Below are 18494 nucleotides of genomic sequence, written 5' to 3'. Positions count from 1 at the left end.
AGCCCAGGAGTTTGAGGTTGCTGTGAGCTAGGATTGTATCACCGCACTCCAGCCTGGGTGATAGAGTGAGACTCTGTATCTAAAACATAATAAATAAATAAGAAATAAACAAATGTATGTGAAGGCATCATTCCTAGAACATCATTCCTAGAACAAGCAAGCCTTTTAAAATGCTTGCTTCTTATCTTCTTCCTTCTTCATAGTCAACACAGCACAGAAAGTTTACGAATTTCTCTTTTTGTGCTTTGAAGACATAATACTTATGGAGACTCAATTCAGAAGTCATGCGATTTTAAGCAGGGTGAGTCCAGCCTCACCAGGAGGGCCTGAGTTTGTCTTTAGTACATGTAAAGCGGAGTGGTCTAGGAAAGCATTTCTCCAAGTAAGTCTTTCAGGATCCTTGAGGTTGGCTCCCGCACGTATTTGGGTGAGGTTATCTGCCATCCGAAACGGAAAAGAGAGAGGGATGAGGGGAGGCCTAAATCAGACACTGATGGTACATAGGCTGTCCTGGGCGCTGCGAGCCATGATCTCGCAGAATGCGGCCACTTCTGAGTCGTGCAGCAGTGTCGATTTTTGGTCACCCCCCTCTTCTGTCCCTTACCTCCCCCATCAGCATTCTTACCTGAGTTCTCCTCCCCACCCCCATGATACAGAGCCCCAGGGTGCTCTTGACATTTCAACTTGGATATCTAATAGACGTCTTAAATTTACATGTCCAGAAAATGAACTCTCAACTTCCCTCTGTTCCAACTTGTTCTGGAGTCTTCCCTATGGCAAATCCCTGCTGTGAGTTGCCTTGGCCAAAAAATGGAGACTCATCTTTGATCCCTCTATTTCTTTCAAACCCCACTCCTACCTCATCAGCAAGTTCTCCCGGTTACCTTCAAAATATAACCTCTTTCCACCACCTGTGCTGCTGCATCATTCTAGTTCAAGCCACCATCGTCTCTCACCTATGTCACCAAGATGACTCCCTCATTATTCTACCTGTTTTCATCCTGGTCCCCTAAAGTCTATCTTCCGCTTAGCAGCCAGCGTAATGCTTTGAAATGTAAGGCAGATGGATCATTCCTCTTGTTGAAACCCTCCTTTGGCTCCACATATCAAGTAGCACCAAACCCAAAGCCCTTGCGGTGGCTCTGAGGCCCTCCCCGATCTGTGGTCTCACTAACATCACCCCTACCGCCCGCCCACTCCATTACAGCCCTCTCTCCTCACTAGGATGTGACAGCCTCTGGAGAGAGAGACTTTGTTCACATTCATCTCCTCGGCACTCAGAGCTATGTGTGGCGAACAGCAGGTCTCACATGCTCTTGGAATGGACGAACTGGTCAATGACAATCTCCACAGCAACTCTATGAGGCCTTCTCATCCCCATTTTATAGATGCAGACGGTGAGGTGCAAGGGAAAAGGACATTAACTGCCCATGATCACACAGCTGGTAACAAAAGGATGGGGTTTGGACCCAGTGCAACGAGACCTCCCAGCCTGCACTTTCCAGCCTTCTAGAGCAACAAGCTTCCACATTCTGGAAAATGGCTGCTCCCTTGGCTTGAATGGGTAAGAATGAGGTTGGGATGCCAGTGTTCATGGACTCTAAGGTTAAGCAAGGAAGATACCAAGAACTTCCTGGTCACAGCCACAACCCTGACCGGATGTGGATCTCTTGCTAGTGCCGGTTCCACCGTCAGCAGAATTACCCAATTACCTATGAATTCTGCAGAACCCAATTACCTTCTTCCTTTGTTTCTCCAATGAACAACATAAAAATCAATGGAGTCAGGCAGTGGAAGGTTGTGGACTGAGCTTTCCACCTTGGAGCAGCACAGCCTGATCATAATACTGAGGGGTTGGCAAAGCGATGCCCAACTCAGATTTTAAAATATATCATCCATCAAAGTACAAAATTTACTTCTGGGGTCCAGAAGGCATTGTTTTAGAGAGACAGTAAAATAGTAGGTGAGTTTTTAAAAGCATGAATAAAAAAAGAGATCACATCTGAAGAATGGTATTTTTCTTTTTATTCTTCTTTTTCATTTATTTTCATCTTGTGTGCTATTATTTTATGAAGTATTCCTTCATAAAATATTATGCTTATTTTTGATAAACAATTAAGGTCTGGTTAAGAAATTAACAGTGGGAGATTTGCTTTATACAACATAATGAGTAGAACACAGGATACTATGAGGCTACAGCAGTCTTTGCCCATAGAGTCAAGAATCAATTCTGGTGGACAGAGGCACACTGTCCTGTCCTGTCCTGACTGGGATAATGGTTATACATTTACCCAAACTCACCAACCGGCATCTTTAAAATCTGTGCTTTTGATGTAAATTGTATCTCATCTTAAAAATATGTCAGCCAGGCATGGTGGCTCATGCCTGTAATCCTGGCACTTTGGGAGGCCAAGGTGGGCGGATCACTTGAGGTCAGGAGTTTGAGACCAGACTGGCCAACATGGTGGAACCCCATCTCTACCAACAAATACAAAAATTAGCTGGGCGTGGTAGCGTTGTCCAGTAGTCCCCCCTACTTAAGAGGCTGAGGCAGGAGAATCGATTGATCCTGGGAGGTGGAGGTGGCAATGAGCTGAGATCACACCACTGCACTCTGGCCTGGGCAACAGAGTTAGACCCTGTTACAAAATAAATAAATAAATAAATAAATAATCAAAATATGTCATAATTGGGTTACAGAGTAAGGACTTCTTTAGTAATGAAAATGTAGCATTTTCTGGGGGCAGAAGCAGGATAAACATGTGAGATAACCAATTTCTTCCAGTCTCCCTTTGAGCTCATCTCAGTGCTGAAGGCCCGAAACCTGTAAGCGCAGCCCAGAAAGGAGGGAGAGAGGAGGTATGTGCAGACAGCACAACTGTCAGAAAATTCTGGAATCTGAGGAAGGTGCGAGGCTGGATTGGCATCCCCTCATCTCCTAATTTGAGCCACCACTCCTAGAACAAGGTAATCGGGGACTTGACAGCTTTCATCATGAGACTAGACTACAATCAGCCTTTTAGGGCTGTGGACTCAGTTCACAATGCTCCACAAGTGGCCGATGATTTTCTGCTCACTTATCATGATTTGCATTTACTGTTTAATAATATTTATGAGCAGCCTGACTCAGACCACATACAAGAACCCCAATCCCAGACAAAGTAGAAAGAGCCTTGTCATATAAACAAGTGCTGCTCACAGTGTGTTCCACCGACTGGTGTCCCTGCTCCATGATTAGATAAAAGGCTCGCACCAGAAGGGAAATTAACAACATCACTAAGCCTGCTGTGTAGTTCAGCTGACATTTTCTTCACAGCATGACTTTCTCAATAAAGGAAACTGTACATAATTTACATTCAGGTGCAAGTGTCTCATAGGTTTTTTGCAGATTGTTTGCAGATTGGCTATTTCAAACAGCACTGCGATAGTTTGGTGACACTTTAAGCAAACAGAAAACAGCAGAACATTCATTCAAAAATTATTTTCTAGGTCTCTCGGTATTATTGGATATGGCCAGTTGCAGTGAAGGAGATATGAAAATGACTAAGGCAAGGTATCTAACCTTCTCTTAAGGCTTTTATTCAAGTAATGCTATCACTGCAATCATCCTTATCAGACTTACAGATGGGCTTAATAGCAAATTCACAGTGCCGTGTCTGGAGGAATCCTGATAAAATTGCTAAAATCCTCTTCTGGGTTTGACAGCCATAATCTAGGGTGCTTGGTGTTTGTTTTTTGTTTTAATTTTTAATTTCTGTGGGTACATAGTAAGTGTATGTATTTATGGGATACTCGAGTTTTTTTGTTTTTTGTTTTTTATTTTTTTGAGATGGAGTCTGACTCTGTTACCCAGGCTGGAGTGCAGTGGCGCGATCTCAGCTCACTGCAAGCTCCGCCTCCTGGCTTCATGCCATTCTCCTGCCTCAGCCGCCCGAGCAGCTGGGACTACAGGTGCCCACCACCACACCTGGCTAATTTTTCTATTTTTAGTGGAGATGGATTTTCACCGTGTTAGCCAGGATGGTCTTGATCTCCTGACCTTGTGATCTGCCCGCCTCGGCCTCCCAAAGTGCTGGGATTACAAGCGTGAGCCACTGTGCCCAGCCGGTACCTGAGATGTTTTGATACGGGCATGCAATCCGTAATAATCACCTCGTGGAGAATGGGGTATCCATCCCCTATTCTTTGTGTCACAAACAATTGAATTCTACTTTTAGTTATTTTTAAATGCACAATTATTACACTATTGTTGCCCTGTTGCATTATCACCAAGCAGGTCTTATTCAGTCTTCTATTTTTGTACCCATTAGGTCCTGGGCATTTGAATATCCTTCCTATGACATAGGGTACCTGTGAAGTGGCATCTGTGGGACTCCTCATTTGGCTCATGACCTCTTTCTCCTCTTTTCCCTTCCAGTACAATCATCAGCAACCCAGAAGCCAAACTGACAAGATCAGGGCTCCCTATGCCAAGCTGAGCCAAGCTCCAGCTCTGATGTTTCTGGGAAACTCATAGTCTGATGATGGCAGCAGACTGGTGTAGAGTCCAAACACCACAGAAAGTGGAAGTGACTCCACAAATGATTCCAGTTTCTATTAAGACAGAGAGAAGTTACAAAACAAACAAAACAAAAACAAACAAAAAAATAACCTGGAAAGGTCAGGAAAGCAGGGCAGATGGGAAGGTGGACTCTTCTCTGGACACATTTGTCAGTGGCCCTATTAGAAAGAGATACCTAGATGTAATCTGGCCACTGCAGGATGCAGGGAGACCATTGCCTACCTGTGTTATTGGCAACTCACTTTCATTAATGTCCCCCAAGATTGGAGTAATCACTTTGGCAGTCATATAAAGAACTTGCTGTCAACTAAAACCCCTAGGTCTGTTTCCCATGAACTGCTGTTAATCAAGTTTCCCCAGTCTTGAACTTGTGCACTGATTTTTTTCCCCTCCAAATACAGGACTTTATTAAATTTCATCTTGTTAGTTTCTAACCATCATTCCAGGTACATGTGCTCTCCTGCCTACATGCTCCTGTTCTCTATCTCTTTCTTCCTCTCCTTCTTACCTCTCTTTGCCCTCCATCTCTCTCCTCTCTCCTCTCTCTTTTAGTCGTCAAACTTGTTTACAATTCCTCCTCCAGAAATCTGATCACCCTACCATCAATATCTCCCAGACTATCTAAAAAAATGCCAAATAGGGCCATGTTAATGACAAAGCCGCAACTGGAACCAGAGACCTCATTATCTCAGGCCTGGGCAACTGCAACCACCACTTCATGGACCTCCCTGATGGGAATCAATTATCCTTCAGAGCAATCCTCCACACTCCTTTGGAGCAATATTTCCAAATTCATGATCAATTGTGCTTGCTTTAAAATCCTTCAGGCACTTCCCACTGTCCACACAGAAAAGGGCAAATGCCTGCTCATGTCATCTGAGGTGCTCCGTGATTGTCCCCACCTGGCTCTCCACTTCCTCCCATATTCCTCCTTCCAGGTCTGTGTTGGACGTCTGTGCCTTCCTGCCTGGGGCAGCCTCCCTTCCACATCTAGCAAACACACCATATCTTTAAGGACTTGGTTCAACTAAGACCACTTCCCCAAGGGGGAATAATTAATACCCCATCCTCGGGACTCCCATGTCACTCAAACTTGACCTGGAGAATCATGTTTGCCCCACTGTGTGGTAGTTATTTCTCATACTCAAAACAAAATGAATATGCCCAGCTAGGAGCAGAGTGCCTGGCACACAGGAAGCTCAACATAATGTTCTTGAGTGATTAGCTAAACTACCTTGGAGCTGAAGTTAACCCACGAATCAACAGCGATGATATATGGATACATGGAAGGATGCCCAATGAGTTTGAATCGTCCTAGACTACAAGTTTTCATTTTCTTTTTGAGAAGGCTTTAAGTGCCTTATGCAAATCCATAAGTATGGACGTCTCTATATGTATGTTTCTATAATGCCCTAATCTTCTTTCCTAAAATATCTAACCTCAAAGGAAAAAAACCAGCAAACTCTTCTTCCCCAGTGATGAAAAATAGCGTTGACATAAACGGAGAGTGGTGTGCAGTGGAAAGAGCTCTGAGAGGTGCAGAGAACTTGAATGAATGGACGAATTATGGTCTCAGTTTTGTCAAAGAAGCTCTATGGTCTTGATCAAGTTACTTTTTAAATCTTTAGTTTTTCCCATGTATAAATGGGTTTTTTAACTAAACAATCTCCAGGGTTACTGCTGTTTCTGAGAGTCTAAGATTCTTTATGTCAGTGCTATTTTTCATCATTGTCGAACAGGGAGTTTGTTGGTTTTGTCCTTTGAACAGGTCAGGTGTGGTGGCTCACACCTGTAATCTCAGCACTTTGAGAGGTCCAGGTGGGCCGATCATTTGAGGTCAGGAGTTTGAGACTACCCTGGCCAACATGGCCAAACCCCGCCTCTATGAAAAATAAGAACATTAGCCTGGCGTGGTGGTGGGTGTCTGTAATTCCAGCTACTCCGGGAGGCTGAGGCAGGAGAATCACTTGAAACTAGGAGGTGGAGGATGTAATGAGCCGAGATCACGCCATTGCACTCTAGCCTGGGCGACAGAGTGAGACTCCATCTCGAACAAACAAACAAACAAACAAAAGTTAGAGAGTTTAGGAAAAAAGAACAGGGGCCCTGTAGAAACACTTTATATGGATTTACATAAGGTACTTAAAAAGCCTTTATGTACGCATAAAGAAACAGATAATTTATTTTGTGGAATCTTGGGGTGAGCCAACCCTTCACAGGGCAGAGGTCACCTACAAGGGGAGAGGCTTATAGGGTTACGGGGGACCAGAACAAGGAAGTGGTGACTTCAGGTGTATCAGAACTGTTTTGATGCAGCAATTGGCTGGCAGGGAATTATATTACCAGGAAATAATAACTCACTCCAAGTTTTCATAAAGGCCAGGGGTTGCGCTTGCGTTGTATCCCCAAGTATATAATAATATATAACGATCAGCTTTAACTCCCTACAACTCCCAAGGGTCTACAGACTAAAAAGTGCTTCCTATTACCAAAGTGAAGTCAAATCCAGCACAGTCAAATTAGTTTCACCATGTGGGTGTCCAGCTCTAATTATATACCAGCTTCTAATTATAAAACGTTAAGAATGGCTATTAACTTCTGAATCTCATTAAAATTAACAGTTAATTTGCTAAAAGTCACTTGTTTGGAAAAACTGCTAATGACTGTTCTGCAGATACGCACAGGTACAAAATCTGCAAGGACACAGGCTCAAGGACAAAATTTTGCGTTTAAAATCTCACACTCCTTTGAGTTTTTAGCTAGTGTACATAGTAGCTAGGGTTTGGGGAGATATATTTATATTTAGTCCAATGAATAGGAATTGTCTGCCAGGCCCCGTGGCTCATGTGTGCAGTCCCAGCACTTTGGGAGGCCAAGGCAGGTGGATTGCTTAATGCCAGGAGTTCCAGACTAGCCTGAGCAACATTGTGGAACCCCGTCTCTACCAAAAAATACAAAAATTAGCCGGGCATAGTGGTGTGCACCTGTTAAGTCCCAACTACTCCGGAGGCTGAGGCAGGAGGAACGCTTGAGCCCAGGAAGTCAAGGCTGCAGTGAGATTGTGTCGCTGCCCTCCAACCTGGGCAACAGAGCAAGACCTTTTCTCAAAAAAAAAAAAAAAAAAAAAGAGAATAAGAATTGTCGCTTGCCAATAAGAACATGATGAAATGAAAAAAATGAAAAGGGAATGACTTACCCATCTATTTTAACAGCTGGGATTCTAGAGTATGGCAGGGAGCACAGGTGTTTGGGGGTACAGGGACTGAAAGGTGAAGCCAATTCCATTCCAGTAATAGAACAAGCTGTTAGGAGGACCTAGTGGTCTGTTCTTTACAGAGTGGCTCCCAAGATATATGTTTCTCCATGAGGCGCTGTCCTGAATCCCGCAGCCCGTGTCAGAAAACCTGCCTGCTAGTGGACACGGGAGCGTGGAAGGTCAAGCACGATGCTCTCCTGGAGACACTTCTCTCAGTGCATGGAAACAGAACACTGAGCCAAGAGAGCTTGAGGCTCTGGAGTCAGTTTTTAGACTAAAACCTCTCATCGGGAGATGAGCAAATGCAATCAGAAATAAACTCCAAGTGCCTAGCACAAGCCCCTTCCTTTCTTAGTGGCTCAGTCTGCACCGTGTCAAGGTGTTGCAGAAGCTGCATTCCAGAGGGTGCCCTGATCTATTTCCTGAGCGGATCTGCAGCTCTCTGGCATCCATGGCAGCCCTGCCCAGACCATCATCCACCAGTGGCAACTCTCCCAGGGGTCCAGTGTCAGCCTCAGTTCTACATGAAACCTCCATATCGTGTTCTGACCACTAAGGATAACATTTGCTAAGGAGAAAGGAGTGGTGAGGGGTTGCAGTACAGTAATGACAAACAAAACTAACAAACGAGGGTTTTCTAGAGTGGATCACCACTAGAAAATGAGGTCTGCCTTGCATTTCACTCTCTTTGCCAGTCACATAGTTCCCAGAGAATAGAGCGTGACAGCTGAATGCTCAGCAAACACAGCAGCAGGACTCGAGACAGTGAATTTCTCCACTCATAAAAGTAACAGACAGTGCATTTCCTTTATATAGATACATAAGATGCATAAAGTAACAAATTCAACAAGAGTTTTGGATTCAGAATTTCCAGTAGTAGCAGAAGCTCAGATGTTTAAAAATTTAAATAATCGGTAGGACTCAAATCCCTTTGAATTTTATTCTAAAATTCACAGCGGTGGAATTAGCAAAGAATGGTTCCTAATCAGTAACACTACCTCTCCTGCAAATATTACCATTTCTGAAATTCCAAGTTTACAGGTTTGGAAGGGTTGGAGAGGTGGGGCTGGAAGTATCTTATTATTCTCTACTTCACCTATTTTGTTACTATGTGTATTCTTAGTTTTCTTCAGAACAATGTATTCATCTGAATTCCTGGGCATCTAACAGGATTTCTGAGCTAAAGATCCTGTAATATCAACCAATCAATTAACTAATTTTTAAAAAATCTTCTTTATCATATACACTGAATACTAAAGAATTGTAAAATAAATTTATTACTCAGGTAAATATTGTCCTAAAGACTGTCATTTAGCCTGTAATGTTTAAAAGGAGTACAGTACAGTGAAGTATGAGAATTAATGACTATTCCGTATATATGCACAGGTGTGTACAGGTGTTAGTGTACATGAGCACATTCAAAAACAGCATTGGAGATGGGACTCACATTTGAATGTTTAGGACATTATAGCTGGCCTTTTGAAGGTATATTCATGAGTGTTGTATTCACATTTAAATAATAAAAGAAAACAGCCTCTTGCTAGTAAGCCCAGAATAAAATGATTAAAGGGAATGAGTTGCTTCAGAGATTTAACAGCCAAAAAGTTTGGCAGAGCTAGCTGATAAGTGAGTGTAGCAGTGAGAAAAATATTCCATTTTAGTGACAGAGCAAATCCACCAAAAAAAAAACCCCACAGCATTAAAATTGTGATTTAAGGATACTTTGTTTCTTCCCTTATTATCTTCTTAAATTTTTCTGCTACATTTTTCCATATCAGATGACATTATTACTTTCACTTATGGTTATTTAGGTCACCAAAGAGGTTTCTTTTGTTATTGTTTTAGGTTACAAAGTATGTTTCGGTTTATCTTACTTCCCCCTAAATGGAAATCAGACAATGACTTTCTGAAACTTGGATTTCCTGGCTCCAGATAAAGAACAAGCAGAATTTTAATACATTTTAAATCCATTTTTAAAAGTTGAATAACTGCCGTCATTACAATGTAAATCTTTTATTTATTTGTTTGTTTGTTTATTTATTTATTTATTTTGAGACAGACTTTTGCTGTTGTTACCCAGGCTGGAGTGCAATGGCGTGATCTTGGCTCACCGTAACCTCCGCCTCCCAGGTTCGAGCGATTCTCCTGCCTCAGCCTCACGAGTAGCTGGGATTACAGGCATGCACCATATAAAAATTAGCCTAGCTAATTTTGTATCTTTAGTAGAGACGGGGTTTCTCCACGTTGGTCAGGCTGGTCTCGAACTCCCGACCTCAGGTGATCCGCCTGCCTCAGCCTCCCAAAGTGCTGGGATTACAGGTGTGAGCCACTGCGCCCAGCCAAATCTTAATTTTTTAAAAATGTCAAATTTGTCACATATTTTCCATCCCTGTTTATGTAAATGTATTTCAGATATTTTCCTAATATATAGAAACTAATTTGTGTGTCTTTGCCTATCAGTCATAGAACTGTACACCTTAAATAACTTAGAAAATAAAGGATATGCCTCTTCCAGAAGTCCTTTACAATTTCTTAATTCTTTTAAATCTTTTTCCTGGAAGTAAATTACTGTGAGGCTAAGCCTTGGTTTATGGAAACTTCTAGGTAATATGTATCTTCAAAATAACCTGTAAAGAAGTGGTTTTATTTTGTTACAGGCCTCAATATGTCAACAATGCTTTTTGCTAGGTCTTAAGACAAATTATATACATTTTTGAATATTAAGATTTTTAACTCACACAAAACATGAAGTATCCTGTCCTTTTACGGGGAATGGTCAATAAAGTCTTAATTACTATTACAACTGATTAATAATCTTATTGAGAATCTATTATATGTGATCTAGGTGACTAACTCACATACCATGATAACGACTTCAACAGTAATCATATGGCAATCTGAAATTAGATTCCTTATTTCTTTTAAACCAATGTAATAATATATCTCTAATAATCTTATTTTAATCTTTTTTTTTTTTTTTGAGATGGAGTCTGGCGCCTCCTGGGTTCAAGCAATTCTCCCTGCCTCAGCATTCCAAGTAGCTGGGATTACAGGCACCTGCCACCACGCTCAGCTAATTATTGTTTTTTTGTTTTTGTTTTGGGTTTTTTTTTGGAGATGGAGTCTTGCTCTGTCACCCAGGCTAGAGTGTGATCTCGGCTTACTGCAACCTTCATCTCCCAGGTTCAAGCAATTCTCCTGCCTCAGCCTCCTGAGTAGCTTGGATTATAGGTACATGCCACCATGCCCAGCTGATTTTTGTATTTTTAATAGAGACGGGGTTTAATAATGTTGGTCAGGCTCATCTCGAACTCCTGACCTCAGGTGATCCACCCACCTCGGCCTCCCAAAGTGTTGGGATTACAGGCGTGAGCCCTCACGTCCGGGCAATATCTCCAATAATCTTTCTAAATTGGAGTCTGTTAGGTTCTTTGTCCTCCTCACAAAACACATGAAGGACTTCCTTTGGTAGAGAATAACTAAACAAAGAACATGGTTTCTACGATGAAATGTAAATTCCCCAACAAAAGACCTTCATTTCAAAATATTAGATAGTAACTCATAGTCCCTACATTTCCAGTAATTAAAGCAAAAGGCTGAACAAAGGTCCTCATAATGCATCCTTGGGATCTACGGTATTTAATTCTGTTGGAAGCTGATCTCTCCAAGTATTTTAGTCTGGATGCTTGAGTATGCAGTGACAGGTCTTTGCGTTAAAACATTTCAGTACCACAAGGGTCTGCTTCACATGTGTTACTGCCACTTAGAGATGACCAGGTGTGCACCCCTCTGTCCCAATGGGAAATAAATAGCAGTGTTGCCCACATATAAGTCTTTTTCTTTCAGAATGAGTCTGCCTGAGCTTAGGTTCTCATCCCTTTTCAATTCACTTGGGAAATTATTGCTGTCTGAACTTGAGTCCATCTAGACAATTACCCCAAACCTTTAAGCAGGACAGTTAAGTAAATTGCAATTTTAATATGGTCATCACACTTTTAAAATTAAAATTTGGAAATAAACATACTGACTCTTCTGGCATCTGACTTTCTAATTTTATACCTTTTTCAATTTCTCCAAATGGGAGCTGCTCTTATCCTGAGTGGATCCTTTCACACAGTGGTTTTTCTAATGGCTGACCTTTATAAATGCGGGGTTCTCACACATACCTGTGTCCTGGTGTGTGATATACTTGCAGAACTAGGCATTCTAGTTCTGTTCTACATATATTGCAGTCATACTCCTGTGCCCTTCACTGAGATGCTTCCACTGGTTAGTGGTGCTGCTCCTGTTTTGTGATTCTAATCACAGCAACAAAAGCAATCACCAAAAATCATCAGTCTCTAATATAATTACAGAAAAGCCACGAAAAGATAAACTATGAAAGGAGGGTGAGAAACCCAATAAGAGGGTCCTGAAGTGAGGAGTCCATGAAGGTGTCCCCATGACACCTGTTCAGTTTATTTTTAAAAAGAACATAAGAAACACACAAACAAAAAGAACATGAGGCTTCCTGCTTTGCCAGAACCTGTTTTGATATTGTGGAAATTTAAGGATCTTAGGCCAGGTGTGGCCTCATGCCTGTAACCCCAGTGTGTTGGGAGGTTGAACAGAAGAATCTCTTGTGGCTAGGAATTCGAGATCAGCCTGGGCAACATAGCAAAATCCTATCTCAACAAAAAATATACAAATTAGCTGGGGGTGGCACATGCCTGTGGCCCCAGCTACTTGGTAGGCTGAGGCAGGAGGATTGCTTGAGCCTAGGAGTCAGAGGCTGCAGTGAGCTGTGATGGCACCACTGTATTCCAGCCCGGGCAACACAGTGGGACCCTGTCTCTAACAACAACAAAAGAATCATATACCATGGTATTTCTCCAATGAGCCTCGACCTCCACAAGATGCTAAGAATACCCAAACCCTATCATACAGAGAGGCAAAAAAAAGGTATTCTCCGGCGTTCAGGCTGGTTAGCGTGGGCTGGATGCTTACCTGGGTCGGGCCTCAGAGGGTAGCTGCGAGTCACCGTAGGAGGGGCTCCGGGAGGCCGCCTGCTGCAGGGAGGAGCTGTGCACGTACTTTGGGGACTGTGACACTTCAGTGAAGGAGGAATTGTGCCCAGAGAAAGAGAAGGTCGAGGAACTCTCTGCTGCTGGGGACAGGTCATGGGCCTGCCGGGTGGCACTCAGCTCTTGACCTCCTCTTTGGTTTTCTACGTTCAGCAGCACCTCCGGGTCAGAAGCACCATCACCCCCATGGAGAGCATAGTCCTTGGATTCACCTGCACAGGTCCTGAGCCCCATCGTCTCAGTCCTGGGGTACAGAGAACTCGCATCTCTGCTTGACTCTTCCTGTTTGTCACTTTTTCCTCCTCGTTTTTCGACAGCATCAGGCTCCTTCCTGGACTTGGTATAGCGGGATAAATACTCAGGGTCGGCCTTGGGATACAGAGTCAGCCCGTATTTCTCTGCCAGCTGTCGCCTTCTTTCTGCTTTGTACCTTGCGATTCTTTCGGCTTTGGACTCCAGACTGTGGGTGTCCATGGTACCCGAACCATAGGGTGAGTCACCGTGGATGCCAGAGGTTTCTGTGCAGTATTTGGATCGAGCTTGCTTTTCCAGAGGAGAATCAGAAGTTTCCTCCCCTTCATTTGATCAGCCTACAATAAGGTCACATGGATGAGAGGTGCAGATTTCAAGCAAAGACACGTATTTACACATAGAGTGACACTCTCTACTGCACCTGCACACAGCACACACCTGGGTGCCCATGCTGTGAAGGACCAGTTTCTCACTTAGGTGTGTTCGCTTAAAGTGATTATTTACCTGGACTGCTGAAGAAGTCTGAGATCTGCAGTGAAATCTACAAAGGCTGTTTATGCGCATGTTCTGCAAGCCCCCTAAGGCATGGCTTTAACTTAAGCTCAGCCCCTTCACTCCGGAGTGCCTCCATCCTTGTTCAGTGATTATTTCCCCTTATTGACTTACCCTTTTTTATAGAGTTTAGTATTTCATGTTGGAGACCACAGGATGAGTTGAGTCCTCTGGGAAAGACACCAGACAATTGAGGTGTTATCAATGGACAAGTGATGGATGCTGGTTTCCCGGGATCTGAGAGTAACCATAACAACGTGGCCCATATCATTATTCACCAGGCTTTTCTTTCTTTTACAGAAGTGTTTTTCTTTTTTCCTTTTTTTTTTTTTTGAGATGGAGTCTCGCTCTGTCACCCAGGCTGGAGTGCAGTGGCGCGATCTCGGCTTACTGCAAGCTCTGCCTCCTGGGTTCATGCCATTCTCCTGCCTCAGCCTCCCGAGTAGCTGGGACTACAGGCGCCTGTCACCACATCTGGCTAATTTTTTGTTTTTTTAGTAGAGACGGGGTTTCACCATGTTAGACAGGATGGTCTTGATCTCCTGACCTCGTGATCCACCCACCTCAGCCTCCCAAAGTGCTGGGATTACAGGCTTGTTTTTTTTTCTTTCTGTGATGGAGTCTCGCTCTGTCACCCAGGATGGAGTGCAGTGGCCTGATCTCGGCTCACTGCAACCTCCGCCTCCTGGGTTTAAGCGATTCTCCTGCCTCCCCCTCCTGAGTAGATAGGATTATAAGCACCTACCACAATGCCTGGGTAACTTTTTGTATTTTTAGTAGAGATGAGGTTTCACCATGTTGGCCAGGATGGTCTCAAACTCCTGACCTCAGGTGTTTGCCTGCCTCAGCCTCCCAAAGTGCTGGGATTACAAGCGTGACCACCGCGTCCTACCCTTTGTTTCTAATTAGAGCACACGCGCCTGATGTAGGGAATGTCTAATATGGGCCTGGCATGGTGGCTCACACCTGTAATCCCAGTGCTTTGGGAAACCGAGGTGGGAGGGTGGCTGCAGGCCAGGAGTTTGAGACCAGTCTGGGCAACATAGTGAGACCCTCTTTCTACCAAAAAAGTTTTTTTTTTTTTTAATTAGTTGGGCATGATGGCAAGTATCTGTAGTCCCAGCTACTCAGGAGGCTGAGATGGGCAGATAGCTTGAGCCCAGAAGTTCAAGACTACCGTGAGCTACGATACTGCCACTGCACTCCAGCCTGGGCAAGACAGCAACACCCTGTTTCTGAAAAAAAAAGAATGAAAGAGAAGAAAATGTCTAACATGAAGACAAATGAAAGTAAAAACCCAAATAACCAATAATCACCCTCCACACTAATAATGGCATTTTTATATATTCCTTTTTATATATTCTAGTCTTTTATATAATTGATTTTTTCTATATAAAATATTTAATGAAGGCCAGGTGCAGTGGCTCACGCCTGTAATCCAAACACTTTGGGAGGCCAAGGCAGGTGGATCATGAGGTCAGGAGATCAAGACCATCCTGGCCAACATGGTGATACCCAGTCTCTACTAAAAAATTAGCTGGGTGTAGTGGCGCGTGCCTGTAATCCCAGGTATTCAGGAGGCTGAGGCAGGAGAATCGCTTGAACTAGGGAGTCAGAGGTTGCAGTGAGCCGAGATCGTGCCACTGCACTCCAGCCCGGTGACTGAGCAAGACTCTGTCTCAAAAAATAATAATAAAATAAAATATTTAATGCTATTAATGTTTTATATAAAATATTCTCCCACATTTGGAAATCTATTTTGAAGACATCGTTTTTTAAGGGTTGTAACAGTCTAACAGGCATTCCATTATGACCTGAATCCTTCCCATATTGCTGGGTATCTAAGTTGTTTCTAACTTCGAATCAGTTTGATATTCTGATATCTCTCACAAGAGACTCATAAAAGTAGAATGGCTTTATCGAAGGGTACATCATTTTAAGACTTACTAGAGTGTCAAATTAATTTCCATAAAGTCTGCATCAATTTACGCTTGCATCTGCGATATATACTTCCTCATAAACACAGAATGGTTTTTAAGTCCTTCATTACTAGAAAAAGAGAAGATATGCATTTATTCATTTGTGTATCAGCTATTTGTATTTTCTATTTCTTCTCTGGAATACCCGCTTATGCTTATTGTACAGTGTCCTATTGATTCATAGTGGGTTTTTAAAATTGTTTTGTGTAAACTTTTTTTCTTTTCTGCTGTTTCTGTGCTTTCCCTGAATTAAATGTTCACCTCGCGTTTCCATTATTTACTTTACACTAATCACATGAGTAACTAGAACTAACTATTGGGTTTGGTATGAAGTGGGAAGAGGAATATGCCTCTCCCCATCCCCTGGCGAACCTGTTTTTCCACTACTATTTCATTAAATAATTCTTCCTTTTCTCACTAGTGTGTGATGCTTAAACTATTGTATGCCACACAGATTAACATTTCACATACAGTAGGGTTTATTCTGGCTATAAATTTTGGGACTCTGATCTGTCTATTCTTGATTTTTCATGCTTGTAATTTTTTTTAAGAGGTGGGGTCTGGCTATGTTGTCCAGGCAGGTCTTGTACTCCTTCGGTCAAGCTATCCTCCTGCTTCGGCCTCCCAAAGTGCTGGGATTACAGGCATGAGCCACTACGCCCAGCCATATATACATATATATTTAGATCTCTAGTTTTCTGACCACAGAAAATTAGAAACTATAGAGACAAACTGATATCATCATGAAGTGAGATCAACAGCTCTCTCTGAAGAAGAAACTAGAAAACACTGGCTATAAAAAGCAGCAAAACGGCCAGGCATGGTGGTTCACGCCTGTAATCCCAGCACTTTGGGAGGCTGAGGCGGTCAGATCACCTGAGGTCAGGAGTTCGAGACCAGCCTGGTCAACATAGTGAAATCCCGTCTCTACTAAAATACAAAAAATAATTAGCCAGGCATGGTGGTGGGTGCCTGTAATCCCAGGTATTTGGGAGGTTGAGGCAGAAGAACTGCTTAAACTCAGAAGGAGGAGGTTGCAGTGAGCTGAGATTGCACCATTGCAAACTCCAGCCGGGGCAACAGGAGTGAGGCTCCATCTCAAAGATAAATAAATAAATAAAATAAAAAATAACAAGCAGCAGCAACAGCGCCTCAGAGCCAGGGACTGTGGTGGGAAGAGCAGCCCTGTGTGCATCCTCCTCTCCTAAGGTCAACTTGAATATTTGATGACAACAGTGACTGAGTGATTAGGGAAAAGCTGAGTCATGCGCCCTCAACATACTGTTTAAGATGAAAGAAGTACGCAATTTATTTAAAAATGCCTTCATTAAATAACTTAAATAGAATGTTTTGTTGCATATCCAGAGTAAGAACCATAACCATTCAAGGTGCAGCTTTGTCTCTAATGCTCCCTGCTGAGAGCAGCTGCTCCCTGTGCTGGCTAAGAACCTTGAGAGGCCCCTATCTCAGAGCACGGATCCTATGCTGGGCCCTGAGGGTGCAGAAAAAGTTACTGCCTTTGAGGGCCCCAGTCAAGGGAGGAAAATGACTGGCCCTCAGTTACCCAACAATGTGCCAAGAGGAATCATTTCATACTACTGTGATATGGAAGGCCATATCTGTGAGGCGGGGCAGAGAGGACATACATGTTGTTGCTGTTTTTAACAAATACTTTTAATAGTTGGGCATGGTGGCATACGCTGGTAGTCCCAAGTACACAGGAGGCTGAGGTGGGAGGATCATTTGAGCCTGGGAGGTTGAGGCTTCGGTGAGCTGTGATCAGGCCGCTGCACTCCAGCCTAGGTGACAGAGTGACACTCTGTCTCTAAAATAATAGTAATAATAAATAAACAAAAACCAAATACATTTAATAAAAAATTAGGGCAGGTGCAGTGACTTGCACCTGTATTCCCAGCACTTCGGAAGGCCAAGGTGGGAGGCTCACTTAAAGCCAGGAGTTCAAGACCAGCCTGTGCAACATAGTGAGACTCTACCTCTACAAAAAAAGTTAAAAAAATTAGCCAGGCATGGTGATGCACACCTGTAGTCCCAGCTACTCAGGAGGCTGGAGTGGGAGAACCCTGGAGCTTGAGCCCAAGTGTCAAGGCTGCAGTGAGCTATGATTGTGGCACTGCATTCCAGCCTCTGTGACAGAGTGAAACCTTGTCTTAAAAATATATATATATCCACACAATTTACTTCTGTGGAATATCTTATGTTCTGATACCACTGGGTGGAAAAGGCGACGTGTAACCAGCCAGGCAGCCTGCTGGAAAATGGGCCACCCAGCTCCACGCTCACCGATGTGGGGGCTGGCAGGGTCGCTGGCTCGCATGTATCGAGGGATGTTTTCCTCAGCAGGCGGTGAGTCACCAACCCTGTGCAGCTCTGCAAGAGGGTGGGCTGGGTGTCATTTTCAATCCCTTCCAGGCGCCTGGCAATTCTTTCTTTTCTGTGAGATACACAAGTGGCGGAGTGAGCAACAGTGGTCAAGTCTAAAGGAAAATGGGATACTGCTTTGCCAAGCTCTTCTAATAACTCCGTACTATAAAGATCTTACCTTCTTCACCTGGGTGTGGTGGCTCACGCCTGTAATTCCAGTACTTTGGGAGGCCGAGGCAGGTGGATCACCTGAGGTCAGGAGTTCGAGACCAGCCTGGCCAACATGGTGAAACCCCATCTCTACTAAAAATACAAAAATTAGCCAGGCATGGTGGTGCGTGCCTATAATCCCAGCTACTTGGAAGGCTAAGGCAGGAGAATCACTTGAACCTGGGAGGTGAAGGTTGCAGTGAGCCAAGATGGCACCATTGCACTCCAGCCTGGGCTAC

At 43.5% G+C, this 18494-nt stretch overlaps 1 protein-coding gene across 1 annotated transcript in view; it reads right to left on the bottom strand.

Moving 5' to 3' along the window:
• Nucleotides 1-18115, bottom strand: part of LOC117078550 (supervillin) — a 101109-nt gene extending 82994 nt beyond the window's left edge. Inside the window, exons 1-2 of the mRNA XM_033202140.1 lie at nt 17965-18115; nt 12804-13470 (exon numbers count right to left, since the gene is read on the bottom strand). Of these exons, the coding sequence (XP_033058031.1) occupies nt 12804-13354 (551 nt within the window). The 5' untranslated portion in view covers nt 13355-13470; nt 17965-18115. The remainder of the gene's footprint in view (nt 1-12803; nt 13471-17964) is intronic.
• Between the last annotated feature and the right edge of the window lie 379 nt (nt 18116-18494).

The sequence above is a fragment of the Trachypithecus francoisi genome, unplaced genomic scaffold, assembly GCF_009764315.1.
Source record: "Trachypithecus francoisi isolate TF-2019V2 unplaced genomic scaffold, Tfra_2.0 Contig00215, whole genome shotgun sequence".
NCBI classification, from domain to species: Eukaryota; Metazoa; Chordata; class Mammalia; order Primates; family Cercopithecidae; genus Trachypithecus; species Trachypithecus francoisi.
Note: the sequence above shows the minus strand (reverse complement) of the source record. Positions and strands in the feature narration are given on the sequence as shown.